At 42.0% G+C, this 21532-nt stretch overlaps 1 protein-coding gene across 2 annotated transcripts in view; it reads left to right on the forward strand.

The window, feature by feature from the left end:
* The window catches only part of FGF18 (fibroblast growth factor 18), a 125617-nt gene that overhangs the window by 84636 nt on the left and 19449 nt on the right, over positions 1–21532 (forward strand). Inside the window, exons 4-5 of one of the 2 annotated variants that reach the window (XR_011360223.1) lie at positions 19876–19982; positions 20358–20491. Coding sequence is in view for 1 of the 2 variants with exons in the window: in XM_069954231.1 (XP_069810332.1) it covers positions 19876–19982 (107 nt within the window). In the remaining variant the exon portion in view is untranslated. The remainder of the gene's footprint in view (positions 1–19875; positions 19983–20357; positions 20492–21532) is intronic. The other variant, XM_069954231.1, reaches the window with a different exon arrangement.

A 21532-nucleotide genomic window follows, 5' to 3' on the forward strand; every position in this document is an offset into this window, starting at 1 on the left:
GAATATGAATATAGGAAAAACTCATAACTTTCTGTCTGGAAATCCTGAACTTTAGTTATTAAAAAAATCCATATGTGCACATGCAGAGAGTAAGGACCCTGGTACTTTTTGGTAATCAGTTTATTATATAACTTGTAAAACATATAGATTATTGGTATTTATTGAATGCTTTATATTTCCTTCTAACTTTTTTTATGTGAACATATGGATTTTGTTAACAATGCTTAGTCTCTTGAGGTGCATTTTCAGAGAAACCCCTTGGCAGAAGAATGGTTAAACCATTAGATCCAGGAGAAAGATTTATGATTAGTCACAGCAGGCCTCTGCTCACAGGTGCCAGAGGTTGAAAGGCTTTTCCCGTACAACTTATTGGCAACAGAAAATGAAAAGAGGGAACGAGAAAATGTGCAAACCAAAGCTGAATATGTTGTTTGGGATAGTAATTTGTGTTCAGCTCTTGAAGGAGTTATATATTCTTTAGTTTCGCTAATGTTGTGTCTTAAAAGCTAATAGTAACGGCTGGTAAATATTTTATTCTTCACAAACCAGTAACAAGATGTATTCTTTTATTATAAACGTACTATGCTTGAAGGAATTGCGCCAGTTTCTGTATCTATTTGTACATCAATGTAGGTTGCCTGTGAAACCCTTGTCTAAAATAGATGTTATCTAATCAGTAGGATTCTTATGTTAAAGGTGTAGTGCAGCGTTTTTCTTATTCTGCTAAATTAACACAAATTACAAAGTTATATAACTGTGTAATGTGTGTTAATAAGCTGTCTGGCCCCATTCCCCCCCTTTACCCACCCGGAAGTTAAATAAAGTATACATACCAAATCATTGTCAACCCCGTCCTCTTCTCCCGGGCGCCATCTTGGGTTGAAGTTGTCACAGCAGAGCGCGGTCCTGGTCTCCCTCCTCTTTGCTGTCTTCCACAGCAGTGAATGGGAGAATAAAAGGCTGCTGGTGGACATGCGCACCAGGAGCATTTCATGGCTTCCAGATTGGGAGTGGGATAGTAAGTATATTTTCTGTGTATGTCTATGTTTCTTTTGGGGGGGGGGGGGCGCCGGAGTAGTTCTTTAGGCTATGTTCACACTGCGTATGAGTCCGGACGTAGTGCGAACCGCGAATATACGCACATAGTTTTGAGGTTGATGCGTTCGCTTGAAAGTATATGATATACGGCCGCACAATGCACACTACGTATGAGCTTACGGACGGATCGTATGTGGCGCCGTGAAAATTGAACAAGACCATTGTTTGAGGACGGAAATGTTCCAACTCACGGCCGTGGATTTCCATGCGGTCCTGTACGAAGTACTTATTTCAGCCAAATTGAACATGATTTTTGGAATCAAAGGGTTCTGTGAGTTTTATTTGGCTGGGCGAAGATTTCCAAGTAAATGACCTGCCTCAGATCGCTTCGAAACAAGCTAGGGAGGCATAACTGTACTACGGGCGTATGTTCGCGGTTCGTACGCATCCGGCCGCATGTCGATTTTTCCCACACCCGTAGTTTCAGCCGCACATGTACGGTGGTGTACGAAATGCGTCCAGACTCATACGCAGTGTGAACATAGCCTTAAGCTGTATGTCTTCTGTAGGGCAGGACTATAGTCTTACATCACTAGGATCCTTGGTTCAAATCCCATCAAGGGCAACATCGGCAAAGTGTTTCTATGTTCTCTCTGTGTTTGTGTGGGTTTCCTCCCAAAACATACACATTAGTCAGTTTAGATTGTGAGCCTTTATAGGGACAGTGACCGAAATTGACAAACTATGTACTGTGGAATCAGTTGGTGTTATACAAATAAAAGCATTATTATAATGATTACTGAACATTTATGAATCTACCAGTATTGTGACACATTCATGTATATATATATATATATATATATATATATATATATATATATATATATAGGTATACGGTCTATGCCAAGTTCAGAGACAAGGTTTCAAGGTTTTTTCCAAATTGCTTATATTGTTATGTCACACATACATGTCAAAAGTTTAGGTCACTTGGGGTCTCAGTCCTGAGAACCCCTCCAAACATAAGATATAGCCAGGTAAAGTGCACAGCTGTGTGTGTACACTCTATCTTTCACCGCTCAATCTAACAGATTGCAGATGGCTTTATAGTTTTATAATGAAGCCCATCTCCTGCAACCTGTTGCATTGACCCAGCTATATATAACTGGGTCTCAGGACTGAGACCACAACCAATCAAAACTTTTGTCCTGTCTGTGCAACAAGTCAAAAGTTTATTTAAATAACAGAGGGTTAGTGGCATATTTTGCAATGATCCAGGATACTAAAGTGCTAAATAATGTTATTTAGGGGAGGCCACTTTACTCTTTGGTCAGGGTCTCAATTTCCAAACAGACATATTAAAAGGAAGATTTCCATTTACCATTGTATGAGCCCTCCTGTTAGTGTCACCAGACATGTTGGGGGAGATTTATCAAAGGGTGTAAAATTTAGACTGGTGCAAACTGCCCACAGCAACCAATCACAGCTCTGCTTCCAGCTCTGGTGAAAGGAAAGAGGAGCTGTGATTAGGTTGCTGTGGCAAGTTTGCACCAGTCTAAATTTTACACCCTTTGATAAATCTCCCCAGTTATGTCTGTATTAATTTGACAAAAAAAAGCAGCATCAGAAAGAAAAAAGAAAAACCATCTCAAAAGAGAAGGTCTTGAAATTTTATTGAAATGTTTGAAGCACCCACAGTCAGGTCCTTACTATTGATGTGATGCAAGAGCAGCATTGTTTTTCAGTGGCCAGACACAAAAAGCAGTAGAATTCTATGCACATTAATGGGAAAACTGGCAGTAGTTACACAGTGGGAAGGAGTCTATAAAGTACATACACAGAGGGCCGTAAATATGTGAAATTATTATTGTGGTTTTTCCATGTCTGCAGTTGCAGGTTTAGAAAATAATCAGTACTAGGAAAATGAGAAATGTTCAGTACTTGCGTTTTTCTTTGTGGTAAAAATATTGCAAACAATTGGACTTTCTCTATGCAGGAAAGGAGGATCCCATCCTGTTTCATTTAAAATCAGACCAGGCTTCAGTTTCTCAACGTCTGAATGACTATTGGTTAATATGCTGTGTAGTCTCGCAGCCTGGTTTTTGAACTTGTATGGAAAAGCAGGGGAATAACTGTAAGTGAGCTGCTGAAGATATTCCCACAACTTTACATGGCTCGATTCCGCTGCGTGTAAGGAACAACCTTGGTTGCCAAACTAGAGTTTTTATTAACAGGATCAAATGAAATGTCGTAACCTTTTCAGATAACTATATTCTTATATATATATATATATATATATATATATATATATATATATATTCTGCATATATGAAACTAGCAAGAGACACACTTTGTCATTTTTGGTTTTCAACATGTTGAAAAATTATTGTTGGTAGTTCACCAATCGTTCGCATATCTGTTTGTTTAATAAGCCATTCAAAGATAAAACATGTTGTGTGGGTCTTCCTGAGGAACTATTTATGACCATGAGGAACTATTTATGACCACGTAAAAATAATCGTTCAACATTAATATTTGAATGTAATAACCTCAGAATTGTTCGCTACAAAATCACTAGTTTTCAATAGCGGTCGATCGTTATAGCGAATATTAAGAACAATATTTGCTATGTGTAATACAGGTTTTCCTTGAGATCAGACTCAACATGCAATGCTACAGATGGTCAGGATCTCTGGCACATGTAAATAGCTAGACGATCAACTAATAAAGTGGCTATTGTGCTGGTAAAACCCCAGTATTGATAAAGTGCATGCAGTGATTGGCTGTCTAGTAGCGCCTCTCTACAGAACAGTGTGATACTACATGTCCTGTACTGCTCCTTCCTTGTGCCAAGATGAGTTGCCCCTTTTTCGACTGTTCTATGCAAGGACTTGCTTTATCCATATTAGTTAGCTGCTTATTTCTTTAAATCTTTTTTTTTTTTTTTTTAATCTCATTTTGGGATGACATTTTAGGGGCTTTAGAACCAATTACCAGTTTTGAAAAGAGTTTAGGTATCAATATACAATATTTTTAATATACAATGATCATTCTGTAAACCAATTAATATTGTAACTTGAGGAACTACTGTATATGCAAATTAATGTACCACTCCAATCACATCTGAGCTGAAGATCTTCCAATCCACTACTACTGGGCTAGGCTATTAATTTACCAAAGTTGTTGTGAAAACTGCCACAGCAGAATACCAAAGACCAAATGTTAAGTATCTGCAAGTCAACCTGTTTAACCCATAGCTGCCACTAGGGGAGTTCAGAGGGGGGTTGCGCGACGACTGTGCTCTGAACTGCCGCCATCCCGGGTGCTATATGCAGCCCAGGACCGCGGCTATTAGCAGGCACAGTCTGATTACCGTGCCCACTAATTAAGTATTTAGATGCAGCTGTCAAAATTGACAGCTGCATCTAAATACATACTGTCCCCCTTCCCTGGTGGTTTAGTGGGGGGATCGACGGGCGATCCCTGCATCTGTTACTGGCCGGGGTCTGCGCCATAATGGCGCTGATCCCAGCTCAGCACTCTATTGCTTATTGCTCTATTGCAGCAGCCGAAAGCAATAGAGTGCCTATTAGAGATGAGCGAACTGGGTTCGGGTTCGAGTCCATCCGAACCCGATCGTACGGCATTTGATTAGCGGGGGCTGCTAAACTTGGATAAAGCTCTAAGGTTGTCTGAAAAACATGGATACAGCCAATGACTATTTCCATGTTTTCCACATAGCCCTAGGGCTTTATCCAACTTCAGCAGCCACCGCTAATCAAATGCCGAAAGTTCAGGTTCGGATGGGCTCGAGCATGCTCGAGGTTCGCTCATCTCTAGTGCCTATCTCATGGATCTATGCAGTATATCTACGCCAAAAAATTCCAAAGTGCAAAATTGCGCATTTTTGGTTGCATCAAATCTAGAAAAATTGCAATAAAAAGTGATCAAAAAGTTGCAAATGCTCAATCAAGGTACCAATAGAAAGTACAGATCATGTCGCAAAAAGTGGCACCTCACACAGCCCCATAGACCAAATGAAGCGTTATAAGCATGGTAATAGAGCAATTTTGAGGAACATTTTTCAATTTCACCACACATATAATTGTTTTCTGGCTTCACTGCATTTTTTAGGCGTCTGCCATTGCAAAGTACAATTAGTGGCGCAAAAAATAAGGGCTCATCTGGGTCTCTAGGTGGAAGAATGCACAAGCTATAGCCTTATATACACAAGGAGGAAAAAAACGAAAGTTCAAAAATGAAAACTGGCTGTGTCCCCTAAGGGTTGAAATCAACCTTTTGCTTCTTTTCCTATTAAAAAAAAAGTTTATGACCACAAATAGATTATTTTTCTTAATAAAATTACATTTGAGTATAAATATCCTCTGCTTATTCCTGGTGCGGACAGATCACCTCTGGCAACACCACTCAAGTTTCTTAAAAAGGGAGCCAAAGTTTTGTCTCTGAAAAAAGTTTTCTACTGCCAAGGTGAACAGTACAGTCTGTAAAGTGAATATTTGAGGAAGCTTACTGGTGATCTGAGCGTCCCACATAGCTTCCAAACGGTGCTTGTTAGTTCCTCGTGGTGATGCGTGGACAAGCTAGCTGGACTACAAGACAAGGAATCATATTACCCTCCAAACATTAGGAAGTCCAGCACTGAAAGATAAAAGTGTTTCTATTTAATGTTTAAAATGCATGATATAAGGTCAGTTTACTATATGGACTATATGACTTTTATTCATAGCATACATAGCTTACCAATGTACAGTATATTGTCCACTGCAGTCACATTATCAAGATGATTGGCATTTTCACTAGTTTTAGCAAACAATTGGTCATCAAGATTGACAGCTAGATTAACCAATTTAGGGGGGACATGTGGATCCTGTTTCCTATGGTGCCTACATGTATTCAAATGTTAAGTATATATTCTCTTAGGGAACAATGTAAATATGTATAATTGGTCACTCCATGGGTCAGGTGCAAAGAGTTAAGTGGTGATGCAGTAGTAAAGTGGTGATCCACTACTAAAGGAGCAGGGATTCCCATTATAATGATGGGAATCCCCTCTCTAAACTGGTTTTCCCCATGGCAGATGTGAAGTGAGACGCACTGACATAAAAGGAGACATGTATAAAGACTGGTGTACTCATATGCCAGTATTAAATTAGGCCCTGCCCTTATTTACCTAGCTGGATTTACTAGGCGCACGCTCAAACAAAAATCTACACATTTACACTGCTCCAGAGCTGGTGTAAATTTTTGCATGATTTACACTTTTTCCTAGGTGTAAACTATGATAAATTAGGTGCAGGGGAAGGACACGCTTTCCCCCCGCCTTGAGGCACCCTCTCACAACCCCCACCCACTCATAAGCGAGCTGGGGTTACATAAGTATGTCACAGAAAAGGTAAGAATCAGCGCCTTCTCCATGGTGTACACCAGGGGCGCATGTTAGTAAATCCCCATAATATTTTAATTTTAGGTTCTATTTAATCAAATCAGAGTCCCAATCTTGGACTTTTTACAATCAGCTGTCAAATGGGATCTTAAAAGAAAAGTGCAGCTCAATCCCATCCAAAGCTATAATACAAAATTCAGTTCCTCAACCCACCGCTGCACCAACCTTCCACAGGACCAACTGTTAAATTGAGTGTCCAAACGGAGAGATTGAGGTATTGTAAACGGAACCCCCAGCTGGCTAAGCAATTGTACAGTGGACTTTTCTAAAGCTGGGTGAGCCCAGCACATATTAAACACAAGAAATTTCCTGGCTGCACCTTAGGTCTTCATGGTAGAAATAAGGGCAACACATGTAGCAGCCACCATTGTACCCTGACCAGTAAAACAGCCAGCTGTCTATATCCCCACTGCATTATTCCACAAGAATTGCTGCATACAACTATGTTTTAACATGAAACCTTTCCAGCATTCCTGAAAAGAAATACATTCTTATACATAATCCTCAGACTTATAACACAGATATTGGGTGAGGGCTAGAAAACTATGATAATCTTAGCAACAATAAGCGCATAAGCAACAATTTGCAGGTAAAGATTTTTGCACAATGCCTGCGCTGGGTGCAGGGCCGGCCAGTTGTACCAATTGGCTGGCTGTGAACATAGGCTTGGAGAAGTATGCCCTAGACTGCAGGCAATTTTTTTGGCAAAACATAGTTTTAGTGTGGGTTTACACGTACCAGAATTGCAGCGGATTTCACGCTGCGAGTTCCACAGTAACCCTGCCTCCTAAGGCACGTGCGCACCTGCTGCTCGGGTTTTAAAGAGACAGTGCATCCCTAATTGGTTAGTGCACCAATCTGCTCCCCTATAAATAGAACACCTGTGCTGACATTCCCCGTTGGAATCACTGCATGCTTCCTGTAGCATGTGGTCTCAGCTGCCCGTGATTCCTGTCCGTGATTCAGGTTGGAACACCTGGCCGCCGTTACACTGTGGTTTTAGCCTGTAGTTCCAGCCATGAGTCCTGCTGTGTTCCTGCTGCCTGTGGTTCCTGCCGTGTGTCCTGCTGTGTCCCAGATTGCCTGCCTACGTGTCTCCAGCTGCACCTTGCCGTTCCACCACTAGCAAGCCAAGCCAGGGGTAGAGACTTGGGGGTTGCCTGCCGCAGCAAGTCCATCCCACCTTGCAGTGGGCACTGATAAAGACCAGTGGCCCTAAAGACTCCGCTCCGTGGTGCGGCTTACACCATCGCTAGTAGTGGTACAGTGTATCCATGACTCCAATTCTAACAGCTACAACATAGAAGGGGATAGCCCTGCAGTTCCTGACACAAACAGTAGCAGCTGAGGGGCCATGTAGCTCCTTACTGCTGCCACCAAACAGAAGTGCATATGCATGTTAAAAAAATATATACTTTTTTTTTTTAAATTAATGTATTTAACATAAATTTCTAATCTTTGGAGTACCCCTTTAACCTCTTAAGGACCCATGACGTACCGGCACGTCATGGATCACTGTCACTTAAGGACCCATGACGTACCGGTACGTCGGCCCTTTAAACGGGCGCCGCGGCCGGCCGGGTCCCGATCGAGGGAGATAGCCTGCTATAATACATAGCAGGCCATCTCTCTCTGTCGGCATGGAGGGTTGTTAACCCCCCCCATGCCGACGATCACCGCTATTGGCTGATGGCGGTCGGTGCTGTCCGAGGACGGCACCGACCGCCATTACTGTAAAAAGTAATGGTGGTCACGGTACCACCGTCCCGATCGCCGTGAACGGCCGGCCAGCCGGCCGGCCGTTCACGGCGATCAAAGTCCCCACAAGTAATAAATACCTGCTCCGGACCCCTCAGCTAGGTAGCTGAGGGGTCCAGAGCAGGTATTTGTACATTACTCACCTGTCCCGGGGTCCTGATCGGCGTCTTCCGGGTTCCCGGCGTCCTCTTCGTCTTGTCGGGACTTCGGCTTCTTCTGTGAGTCCCGATCGGCTTTTTCCGGCTCCAGCGTCGTCTTTTTTCGTATTTTTCCGGCTCCAGCGTCGTCTATTTTCGGATCTTGCGCTCTGCTGCCCCCTAGCGGCTGATAAGTGTAATACACGTATCAGCCACTACAGGGATGTTCAGAATGTAGTAAAAAAAAAAAAATTTTCCCAATTTTTTTTTTTCCTATTTTCCGCACCCTATCGCCGCTGAGTGTTGATCAGCATCGCACGAAAGTGCGCTGCTAATCAGCAACTCCTCCTTTTTGGCGTAGGGTGTTTTTTTTTTATATCCTACTGCCACGGTCTGCTGATAAGTGCCGAACATAAGTGCGGCATTTATCAGCAACACCATTTTTGGCATAGGTTTTTTTTGTATACTTACTGTAAAAAACACGTAAAAAAAACACTACATTACACCACACTACATTGAATAAAGTTTTACACTACACCACTACATACCCCATATACCAATCCCCATATAAAGATGGCCCCCAGGGTGTTTTCGGTATCGGACGCATACGTTATTATTGCCTCCGACACCGAAACAGCCAGTGAGGATGAATGGGGGGTCCTTTGTTCCTCCATTCATCCTCATCCTCCTCATCATCCAGTGACGTGTCTGGGAGTAGCGTAGCGTACGCTGCCCCCCAGACACGTCTTTTCTGCCAGTACCGTCCCAATAAGAGTTGGCGGTTTGGCGTGAAATTCTACAAACTCTGTGAGAGTACCTCAGGGTACACTTACAGATTTAGGGTACGTGCACACTGCGGAATGGCGAAGGATAACCCTTCGTGCATTCCGCAGCTGGCACCCGCCGGCGGACTGATGCAGGGGCGCGTCTCCGCCCGTGTCATAGACTCCATTCTATGCACGGGCGGATTCCATCATCCGTCATTCCATCAACACGTTGGACGCAGAGCGGAATCCGCCCGTGCATAGAATGGAGTCTACGACACGGACGGAGACGTGCGCCTGCATCAGTCCGCCGGCGGGTGCCAACTGCGGAATGCACAAAGGGTTATCCTTCGCGATTCCGCAGTGTGCACGTACCCTTAGAGTGTATGAAGGAAGGGACACTCGAATCCAGCCCCCAGATGCCCACTCCCCCCCCCCCCCATCCTCGGAGTTAGTGGGGACATCGTCCGGGAACTGATCTTCCCACTGCTGGATAAAGGTCACCACCACCTGTACGGGGATAACCTTTATACCAGCACCCCCTCTTCCGGTCCCTCGCTGCCCGAGCTACTGTAGCTTGCGGCACGATCCGAAAATATCAGAAGTAGTAATAGCGCCCTAATATTTAGCAGCAATGGAGCGGACCCAGCGCTTTTGGATATGAAGGATCCCGTATCGCACCAGGACAACATTTTCCAGGTGACGTCCCCCACACTGGAGAACGGGAGACCCCAGAAGAAGTGCAGAGTGTGGGGTAACAGGGGGATCAGGAAGGACACCATTTTCCAGTGTGACACCTGTCCTGATCCCCCCGGCCTCTGCATACTGGATCGCTCCAAGGCGCACCACACGTCACTGGGGTTCTACATTATCTAAATTCTGTCCCTTATTCCTATTTCAGGGGTCACGTTGATCCAGGGATTATTCTGATCGCCATTATGGAGTCGGGAAGGAATTTTTCCCCTGTGATGAGGCTACTGTCGTCTGCCTCACGAGGGGTTTTTGCCTTCCTCTGGATCAACACAGGTTGAGTTTGATGGACACCTGTCATTTTCAACCTTATAAACTAATAATTGGCCTAATACCCCCAAATAAATTAGAATTGTCCCTTTTCCCCAGCTAAATAGGTATGGCCGCCATTCCCATTAGAGGATGCCATGATGCAATTACAAAGCCTCTGTGCGGCCAGGATAGTAGAAACCCCCCACAAGTGACCCCATTCTGGAAACTACACCCCATAAGGAATCTAACAAGTGGGGCAGCGGGTATATGGCCCCCTGGTGACGGCCACATTTGGGACGTGAAAATGAAAAAAATGGTATTTTTTATTTTCACGGCACATGTTCTACACATGTGCCCATCACTAGTGGGGTCCATATGCTCACTGCACCCCTTGTTAGATTCCTTATGGGGTGTAGTTTCCAGAATTGGGTCACTTGTGGGGGGTTTCTACTGTTCTGGCAGCACAGGAGCTTTGTAATTGCGACATGGCCTCCATCCCCCATTCCAGCCTCTAAATGGCGCTCTGTCCTTTTGGTGACTTGCCCTGTGCCCATATGGCAAATTATGTCCACATGTGGGGTATTTTCGTACTCAGGGGAAACTACCCTACACGTTTTGTGTTCATTTTCTTTTTTAACCCCTTGTGGAAATGGAAAAAAATCAAGGCTAGACCAACATTTAGTGTAATTTTTTTAAAATTTTTACTCTAAATCATTGATCTTGTCTTGATTTTTTCATTTTCACAAGGGGTTAAAAGATAAAAAAAAACACAATGTGTAGAGCAATTTCCCCTGAGTACGGAAATACCCCACATGTGGACATAAAGCGCCATGCGGGTGCAGGGTAAGCCTCCAAAGGGAAGGAGCGCCATTTGGTTTTTGAAGGCTGGATTTGGATGGAATGGATTTCGAGGGGCCATGTTGCATTCAAAAGGCCCCTGTGTTGCCAAGACAGTTAAACCCCCCACAAGTGACCCTATTATGGAAACTACACCCCTCAAGGAATGTAACAAGGGGTGTAGTCAGCATATGGACCCCACTGGTGACGGGCACAAATGTGGAACAATGTGGCGTGAAAATGAAATATTAAATTTTTTACACTATAATGTTGGTCTAGCCTTGAATTTATCATTTTCACAAGGGGTTAAAAGAGAAAAAAAAACACAAAATGTGTAGAGCAATTTCCCCCCGAGTCTGTTAATACCCCACATGTGGACATAAAGCGCCATGTGGGTGCAGGGCAAGCCTCTGAAGGGAAGGAGCGCCATTTGGATTTTAGAGGTTGGATTTGGCTAGAATGGATGATGAACGCCATGTCGCATTTACAAAGCCCTTGTGCTGCCAAAACACTGTAAACCCCCCACAAGTGACCCCATTCTGGAAACTACACCCCTCAAGGATTCTAACAAGGGGTGCAGTGAGGATATGGATCCCTGGATGAGGGGCACATTTGTGCCATGAAAGTGAAAAAATGAAAATTTTCACTTTCACGTCACATTTTTCCACATTTGTGCCCGTCACCAGTGGGGTCCATATGCTCACTGCACCCCTTGTTAGATTCCTTGAGGGGTGTAGTTTCCAGAATGGGGTCACTTGTGGGGGGTTTCCAGTGTCTTGGCAGCACGAGGGCTCTGTAAATGCGACATGGCCCTTGAAATCCATTCCAGTGAAATCCAGCTTCCAAAAGCCAATTGGCGCTCCTTCCCTTTGGAGGCTCGTCCTGCGCCCACTTGGCACTTTATGTCCACATGTGGGGTATTTCCGTACTCGGGAGAAACTGCGCTACATGTTTTGTGTTTTTTTTTTCCTTTTATCCCTTTGTGAAAATGAAAAATTGAAGGCTAGAACAACATTTTAGTGTAAAAAATACTTTAGTCTTTTTTCAAGTCATATTGTTTGGAAAATCTGTGAAGCACCTGTGGGGTCCAGATGCTCACCGCACCCCTTGTTACATTCCTTGAGGGGTTTAGTTTTCTAAATGGTGTCCCTTTAGGGGTGTTTTTTAGGTTTTGGCACCCCAGAGCCTCTGCCAACCTGAAGTGGTACAGTCAAAAATGACCAAAAATAACGGAGCCATTGAAATTCACTAGGCGCTCCCTTATATCTGAGGCTTGTGGTTGCGTCAAATAGCGCAATAGGGCCACATATGGGGTATTTCTATAAACTGCAGAAACGGGGCAATCAATATTGCGGTGCATTTCTCTGGTAATAGGTTTATAATTATGAAAAATATTGGATTACAATAAAATCTCTGCACAGAAAATTAAAATTTTCAAATTTCTTACACACTTAGCTTTTATTTCTGTGACTCCCCTAAAGGGTTAAAAAACTTTCTAGATGTGCTTTTGCAGAGTTTAGGGGGTGCAGTTTCTGAAATGGGGTGCTTCGTGGGGCTTTCTAACACACAGTCCCCTCAAATACACTTTAAACCTGAACAGTTCCCTAAAAATATATGATTTTGAAATTTTAACGAAAATTTGGAAATTTGCTGCTAATGTTTTAAGCTTTCTATTGTCTATAAAAAATGAAATATAGTTTAATAAATGCCGCCAACATAAAGTAGACATGTTGCTAATGCTATTTAATATATAATTTATGTGGTATAACCATTTTCTGTATAAGCAGAAAAGTTTTAAAGTTGGAAAAATGCATTTTTTCACAATTTTTCACGCTATTTTGGGTTTTTTCATAAAGATTCGTTATAAGTATCGACTCCAATTTACAAGAAATGTGAAGTACAATATGTCACTAGAAAACAATCTCAGAATCAGCCAGATAGGTAAAAGCATCCCGAAGTTATTAATGAATAAAGTGACACTGGTCAAATTCATAAAATTTGCTCCGGTCCTTAAGGCCATTTCAGGCCCGGTCCTTAAGGGGTTAAAGTAAATTTGTCAGCTGCAATTTAGGTTCCAAACTGATCGCTTAGATCGCTCAAAGACACAGATGGTACCTTTTTAAATATACACTTCTGTGCTTTCATACAATAGAAAATGCTTTTATTCTACTGTGCAAAGTGTCAAAGAGGCTTTCCCAAGCTACTGAAACATTGCTTAGGACTGCTTAGGAAAATGGCTGGTGAAATCTCTCCTAATTTGTCACCGGGAAGAAGCCCAGAATCATATCCATTATGTGAACGTCACCAAGCAAATAACATAGACGTTTCCTGCCATCTTATACAGTGCTTGACAATCACCTGGATATCCTTCAATGCCTATGTAAATTTGGCATTGGTACATATTATAGCAAACACCAAGAAAGGTTCACTAAAACTGGGACCACAACCTGCAAACACTATATCATACACGTCGATCAATCTCTTTCACATCTTTGAAACACCAAAATTATATTATAAGACAATCCGGAAGACCCTGAAAAACAGGGAAAGGTGGAATAACCTCCGACTCCACTGCATTCTCAAAACCATCATAGTAGGTAACTGCTTCTAATTCATTTAGGGTTGAAAGAGTACACCAGATTTCCCCACTGAGAGAAAAGATACTAGACTAAGACCAGCCATAGCTTCATATCTAAACTATAAAAGAAAAAGCGCTTCTAAAACCGTTCCATAGTTGTAACAGTGAAACACAAAGCATTTATGCCGATCTTCAAACACCTGCAAATTTGAAGGTCAAGCAAGAAAGGAGACCCACCTTTTATGAGACTTCTGAAGAAACCACATGATGCCTAATCTTTATGCTTAGGAGTCCAGTTGACAGTGTCACATAGTGATAGGATCACCCCCTTGACTCCTAAGCATGGAAATATCAGAGATTTCAATTGGGGTACTTCCCAATTTTTCCCACAAAGATATATATCAAACTTATCAGCTTACCTGCTCTGCAACATGATGTTGATAAATTAGATAATTTTATGTTGAGAGATTCCATTTAACCCCTAGACGACCCTGGACGTAGGGTTACGTCATGGAAGTCTGTCCCCAGACGACCCATGACGTAACCTTACGTCCTGGGTGTTTTTCCCGCTATGAAGCGCGCTCCGGAGCGGAGCGCGCTTCATAGCAGGTGGGGGCCGGCTGCAGTCAGCAGCCGGGACCTCACCGGTAATGACACGCAGCAGCGATCGCGCTGCCGCGTGTCATTAACCCCTTAAACGCCGCGATCGCGGCGCGACCGCGGTGTTTAAGTGTAAGTGACAGGGGGAGTCCCCTGTCACTTACCGATCGGGACCCCCGCAGTGTGACTGCGGGGGTCCCGATCGTTGAAACGGACTGCCGGAGGTCTCTTACCTGCCTCCGTGCGGTCTGATCGGCGATCTGCTGCACTAAGCCTGCACAGGCAGGCTCAATGAGCAGATCGCCGATAACACTGATCAATGCTATGCCTATGGCATAGCATTCATCAGTGTAGAAATCAAAGTAGTGAATGTAGAAGTCCCCCAAAGGGACTTCAAAAGTGTAAAAAAAAAAAGTTCAAAACACTAACACACTACCCCAAAACCCCTCCCCCAATAAAAGTCTAAATCACCCCCCTTTCCCATTATATAAATAAAACATATAAAAATGAATAAATAGATAAACATATAATATACCGTAGCGTGCGTAATTGTCCGATCTATTAAAATATAACAAGCGTCATTGCGACCGGTAAACGGCGTACACGAAAAGAGGGGAAAAAGTGCGCAGATTACCGATTTTATGTTACATTATATATTTAAAAAAATCAATAAAAAGTGATCAAAACGTCCGATCTTCACAAATATGGTATTAATAAAAACTAGAGATCATGGCGGAAAAAATGACATCCCATACAGCCCCGTAGGTGAAAAAATAAAACCGTTATAAGCGTCACAATAGGCCCATTTTATTAATATTTAATTGCCAAAAAAAAGGATTTCATAAAAAAAAATATATATAACATTAGAGAATCTGTGTAACCTGCATATGGTTGTGTTCGGACTGACCTATAGAATAATAGTATCATGTCGCTTTTACCATATAGTGCATTACGTAGACACAGGAACCCCCCAAACGTTACCATATTGCATTCTTTCTTACGATTTCACCTATTTATATCTTCATAAATAATATATTTGGGATTCCATCATACATGTTATGGTAAAATGAATGACGCCATTACAAAGTACAACTATTCCTGTAAAAAACAAGGACTTACATGGCTTGTAGATAGAAAACTGAGAGTGCTAGAGCTCTTAGAAGGGGAGGAGGGAAAAACGAAAGCACTAAGATCAAAATTTGCGCGGTCCACTGGGTCATTTTGGGCCTGGTCCTCAAAGGGTTAATGTTCCTTTTTCTGATTTTTAAAGTTGTACCCCTTCTTACCCCCTTGGACAATCAGTCTATGGTTCTTAAAGCGACTCTGTACCCACAATCTGACCACCCCAAACCACTTGTACCTTCAGATAGCTGCTTTTAATCCAAGATCTGTCCTGCGCTCTGTTCGGCAGGAGATGCAGTTATTGTCCTAAAAAACAACTTTTAAACTTGTAGCCCTGTGCCAAACAGCCATGGCCTAGAGTGTGTGCATTAGGCTGGCACAACCTCTTTGTCCCTCCTCCCCGCCGTCTTCATCATTAGGAATGCCCCAGGCAGATTTTCTCCTATTCATCAGCTGTGAGAACACGGCACATGGGCTGGATCGTTAAGGCACCTGTGCAGTGTTCATTGCAGAGGAATAGGTAAAAGCCTGCCAGTGGCATTCCTAATGATGAAGAGGCTGGGGAGGCGGGACGGATGGGTGGTACAAGGTTAGGGCACAGATACTTTAGTCCACGGCTGTTTGGCACAGGGTGGCAAGTTTAAAAGTTGTTTTTTAGGACAATAACTGCATCACCTGCCGAACGGACCCCAGGACAGATCTTGGATTAAAAGCAGCTATCCGAAGGTACAAGTGATTTTGGGGACAGATTGTGGGTACAGTCAGAGACACTTTAAAATTTCCTGTTCCATGGGCCCCATAGCAGTTGTGTGGTCTGCCTCGGAAGGTGGTATTATGCAGGCTTAGCTAGTGCTGAACACTAGCTGCTTGTATTCTGAGCCTGTCTACATTTTCCAGAGGTACCAGTGTTTAACATTCTTTCCAGACAATAGTTGCACTTTAAAGAGGTACTCCGAAATAAGGTTAAAAAAAATAAACCTGCTGCAGAAGCATATATCATTGCTTGCCTGTTCCTGAATGATTTCCATCAACTCTCCATTACAGCCCATCCACCCTGCCTATTTTCCTTCCCGGGTTTTCGTGCCAGTTCCCCATCCAAAGCAGTTACAGAATATATAATTTCACTGCAGACTTCAAAAGCAATGAAGTTGCAGCACCTGCTTCTTTCACTCCTTGTCTGCTGAGATGTAGACTGGAGGGGCTGCTTAAAGATGGCGAGTCACTCAAGGGGTTGGGGATAGAGCTCAGAGACAAGATCCAGCCAAGCCTTCTGTGACATTAGAGGATGATGCCTTGTCATGGGAGAGAGGAGGGAGCTGGGGTCAATAAAAGTTTTGTAGTCCTTCTATTTTCCATTTCCTTGAAGCACAGAGAGGCCACTAAAGCTAGTACTATTAATGATACAATTATATTAGGAAGTTATATATCTTGGAGTACCCCTTTAACTATCTACATAGTTTTGCTGTTTCCCTAGAGTGAAAAGGTTGTGCATGTTGTGTGTACTTTGTGTAAACATCGACTAAACCTTTTGCGCATCATGGTAAATGTCAGAACCGAGCTGAATGTTTTAATAGAACTTGGGCTTTTTGGCAGCTGTATTCTCTCACTGTGAGACTATGGAACTTAAGAGATAGTTTCATACGCTCCAACCCTTTAGGTTGGTTTAATCACTGGGGTGTCCCTGGCTTTGTGGTTGTGGAGACACCACTTCCCTAAACCCATTCATCCTCTTTTTGTAACCTCTTTATAGTAGGGGGTTGTTCCTCATAAAACACTCTGGGGGGCTTGATTTAACTTCAGTGTACATTATTGTATTACAATGTGATTATGTGATGGTATGTTAACTAATCAGGGATCTTTAGGTAGTTTTGTATCTATTACATGATTTTATGTTATCTCATTCCATCGTTAGGTTATGTTATGAATTTATAATTATATTTTTGTGTCCGTTCTACAAAACCCAATAAAACTCTTTAAAAGTTAAAACATGAACTGCTTTTAATGTCAACTTATTACATATACTGTACTTTGATAAATCCACAAAGAATTTTTTATTTTTTAATCAATTTATTTTTGTTATATTTTCTAATACAGTCTAAATAGGAGATAGATAGATAGATAGATAGATAGATATAGGAGATATAGATAGATAGATAGATAGATAGATAGATTGATAGTAGTAGTAGAGGAAAATCCACAGCACTCCTTAGTAAACTTCGGAAGCAGTGCGGTTTATTCATAGACTTGTGCAGCATACAAACGCGACGTTTCAGCGGCTAACTGCTGCTATTTTCAAGTATTTGATAGATAGATAGATATCCAAAAGCAGAATCACCGCAGCACTCCAAGGGATGACTTAAAAACAACTTTTTTATTTCACCCAAGAAAAACTGCAACGTTTTGCTCTCTCACTGAGAGCTTTCTCAAGCAGTGGTCAATGCTCTCAATGAAAGAACGAAACGTTGCGTTTTTTCTTGGGTGAAATAAACACGTTGTTTTGAAGTCATCCCTTGGAGTGCTGCGGTAATTCTGCGCTTGGGTATTACATTACACCATTGGTCTCTGGTGTATACCGCTTAGCACCATCTTCATTTACCTCTCGAGTGCTGCATTTGATTCTTTCAATCTAGAGAGATAGATAGATCTGTTATAGAGATTGAAAACAATGTTAGAGTGGTGATGTTTTCAGTGTAAGTTACTTCTCCATTAGATGACCTTTGCAATTGGCACAAATAGAGGCTAGACTCTGTACGTTATGTCTGATGCTGAAAAATTCTTTCCCAGGTTTTTTAGCTAAGAATGTTTAGTTAAGTGTACTAGGAAACTTCTGCTACAGAAAGTGTAGAGCTGTTCAAGTAAACGCTTGCCAACTAGTGAGGTTTTATGATTCCAGAATGCCTTTGAAATATGCATGTGGGTCCGAGATCCAAATTACAAAGTGATTTAATGGAATGCTTAAAAATGTAGCAAGCTTTTGGCAGAAATTAAAACTGTCTGATTTTGTATAAATGATGGAATTCCTGCCTTCTTTGATTTGTCTTTTTCTCTTTGAATTTTTGTACTTCAAAAGTGTACATTTGGTATTATTTTAGGTGCAAGATATTGCACAATATACATAGCAGTCTTTAGTTAGACATTTGAGGAATTCCCTCTTCCAGTGGGAGTTCTCAGGAAGTTTTAAAATAAACGGCCCAATAAGTGTAAAGCATGAAATGGAAGATTTCTCTTTTAAAAATATATCATTAGGGAAATTGTTCAAATATCTAGTTTTAAGGAATGTGTGCAATGTAGACTGCTTATGTCTAGACTATGGCAATTGTATAAAAACATTCACAGGTGGAAATAAGCAGACAGAGAAAATAATAATTAGACTACAAGGTTCATCATTGCATTCAATGTAAACTGGGACCGTTCACAAACAAATTACAAGTAGGGGATGATTTACACAAAATAAGTTCTTATTCTCCTCTGTTCTCTGTCAATGATTCAGGCACATGCAATAGAGGAACTCCTTTCTTTTTACTGAAGATAAGATTGTGTGACCTTGTCTGTATGTCATTGATCAGGTGTCTCCCTGACACATAATGGATGAGAATGCTTGTTCTTACCATTAAAAGAATATTTCTATCTCTAATAATATTGTTAAATTTGTAGGGCTCATCTACTTAAATGTGGGCTGGGAAGTAGTAGCTAAGTCCCCTCATTAGGTAGGCATGTTAGTGCACAAATTTGCCCAGCAGGTAGTATCCCCCCCCCTCCCATTACATAGGTTCCTCTATAGGTAGGTCTCCCCAATAACGAGTTTGTCCAGTAGGTAGGTACCTCTAGTATGCAGTTTCTGCCGGTAAGTTCCCCCTGTTTGTAGGTAGCCCTGTAGGTAGTGTCCTCCCACAGGTAGCATATCCCTGTTGGTATGTAGCATATCCCTGTTGATATGTGGCTCCCACAGTATGTAGTATCCAGCTGTAGGTAGGTCCCTTTGTAGGTATTATCCCCTGTAGGTAGCATCGCCCCATGCACATAGGTCTCCCCTGTAAATGGATCCCCCTGTAGATAGTATTTCTCTGTAGCTAGGCCTCAGTCTGCCACTTATCAATGATACTTGACTGTAGGAGGCAACTTGGAATACAGGTTTAGGGAGCACCTTTATATAACCCACCTTGGAGTTTCTCTGGGATGTCAGCCTCTTGATGAAAACCAGAAAAAAAATCTTTAGGACAAAGATACATGCTCCTCCAAGATCTTAAAGATGTCCCTAGTGTTATCTCTTTGGTGGGGTGGAATTGTCCCAATCAATTCTTTTGGGGTTATCAGTGTTGAGAATTGTCTAACTTCACAGAGAAAGGGATATTTTTTTCAGGGGGAAAAACTCTGATATTGTTTTAACAATTTTGTCTCAGCTGATAACTGTGCAACAACAACGTATTAACTTTGTAACATGTAAATATTTGCAATGTAAATTTTACTAGAACTCTTGGTGGCTCCGTTTCTTACACACTGAAAGTATGTTATATTTTGTCTATTGATTTTACAACAACAGTACAGGTGATTTAATCAATACTCTTCTTTCTTTCGAAGCCCAGCTGCTAGTGGAAACTGACACTTTCGGAAGTCAAGTCCGGATAAAAGGGAAAGAAACAGATTTTTACCTTTGTATGAATAAAAAAGGCAAGCTTGTCGGGAAGGTAAGATTTTAACTTTATTGCAAACTTATTTTTGATGCTTAATTCAGAGATGGTACACTGAATAATAAAACTTAACCTTTAATCCTATCAGATAAATACCAGATACCCAACTACAACCAATAAGTCAGATGCTAGCATGTATATATAGCAAAAGAATGCCTATATGGGAGTTTCTGGTGGATACATCCATACTGCAGACTATCAAAGTAGTAAATGGAACAGTCTGACTAGTGCCCACTTAGTGGCTAGCTTGTTTAAAACTTCTTTCATGGCATTAGATACAGATATCTGAATACTGGGACTCATAGGCTGGAGACCACTAACCTGTCCCTGCAGTCACCCTAAACCAGGCCCCCTCTATCTCTTCTTGCACAGGGACATGTTGGATCTACCGCCCTAAAAGGGGCGATCCCTTCCCTGAGCTGCCCCTTCAGCCTTGCATTGAAAAACACCCTATGAAGGTCCCTACGCATTTCTTCTCAGCCCCCTGGACTCATCAGGGGAGTTAGGTAAGTAAATACAAATGTAAAGGGTGAACAGAAAACAACCACTAGAACAAATAAAGGACAAATGAATAGCAGATATTGGTGCATTGTGGCTATTACAGCCTAGTGAAGTAGCACCTAGTGCTTAGCTCACGTATATAATCTAGTATATATCTAGGTTATTACGTTCAAGCATTATTCACACCTTCTTCCCAAATATTTTGTTATTATATTTTATTATCTAAGCAGTATCAGTGCTTGGAATACTACTTGATAATATTCTTTAGCAAAGTGGAAGTGGTCAAACAACCAGCAATGCCAACCTGAGTGAACACAGTTTATAAATTATTATGGCATTCATGTGCATTTCATGGCATTCATGTGCATAGCTAAGCTTTCATTTTTGCCGAAAGGCACTTTCGGCAAAAATGAAAACTTAGCTATGCTCTTGAACTATTTTGCATAGCACATGGCAAATAAGACAAATGGTCCCCCTCCCCCATTCTCCTGAAACTTGCCTTAACCTCACTGTCCTGGTAAAATGGCCCTCAATGCTCTTGACAGTTCTGCAATGGATCTTGCCGTGCCAGGCTGCCATTATGGTTATCTATGAACAAAATAGAAAAGGACAGCACTCCATAGCGCGGATCAAATTATAAGAGACAGAGAGGGACCAACATGCAAGGAGACCCTCACCTGATGAGGTTGTGCTAAAATAAGAGGCACAACACTCGTATTGGCATATACGATGGACCGCAGCCACTCCCGCTATCCAAAGTAATGAATTGCACAGAAACACCTCCAACACCAACCAAGCACGGATCGTGGGGCGCAGGTCCAGTGAAATAAGGACATGTAGTATAAAAAATTTATATTTATTGAGACTCAACGCGTTTCGGAACCGCACCGGTTCCTTTCTCAAGAGTCATAATAGTTCACACAAAAAACACAGTTCATATAAAAGAGATAGGGATATGTTTTTATTAGTATATTATATAAACACTATATCTAGAGACATTATATACAAAAATCATTTAAATAAAAAAATGCATAAAAACGAATTGA

This window comes from Dendropsophus ebraccatus, chromosome 1 (genome assembly GCF_027789765.1).
Source record: "Dendropsophus ebraccatus isolate aDenEbr1 chromosome 1, aDenEbr1.pat, whole genome shotgun sequence".
Classification (NCBI taxonomy): Eukaryota; Metazoa; Chordata; class Amphibia; order Anura; family Hylidae; genus Dendropsophus; species Dendropsophus ebraccatus.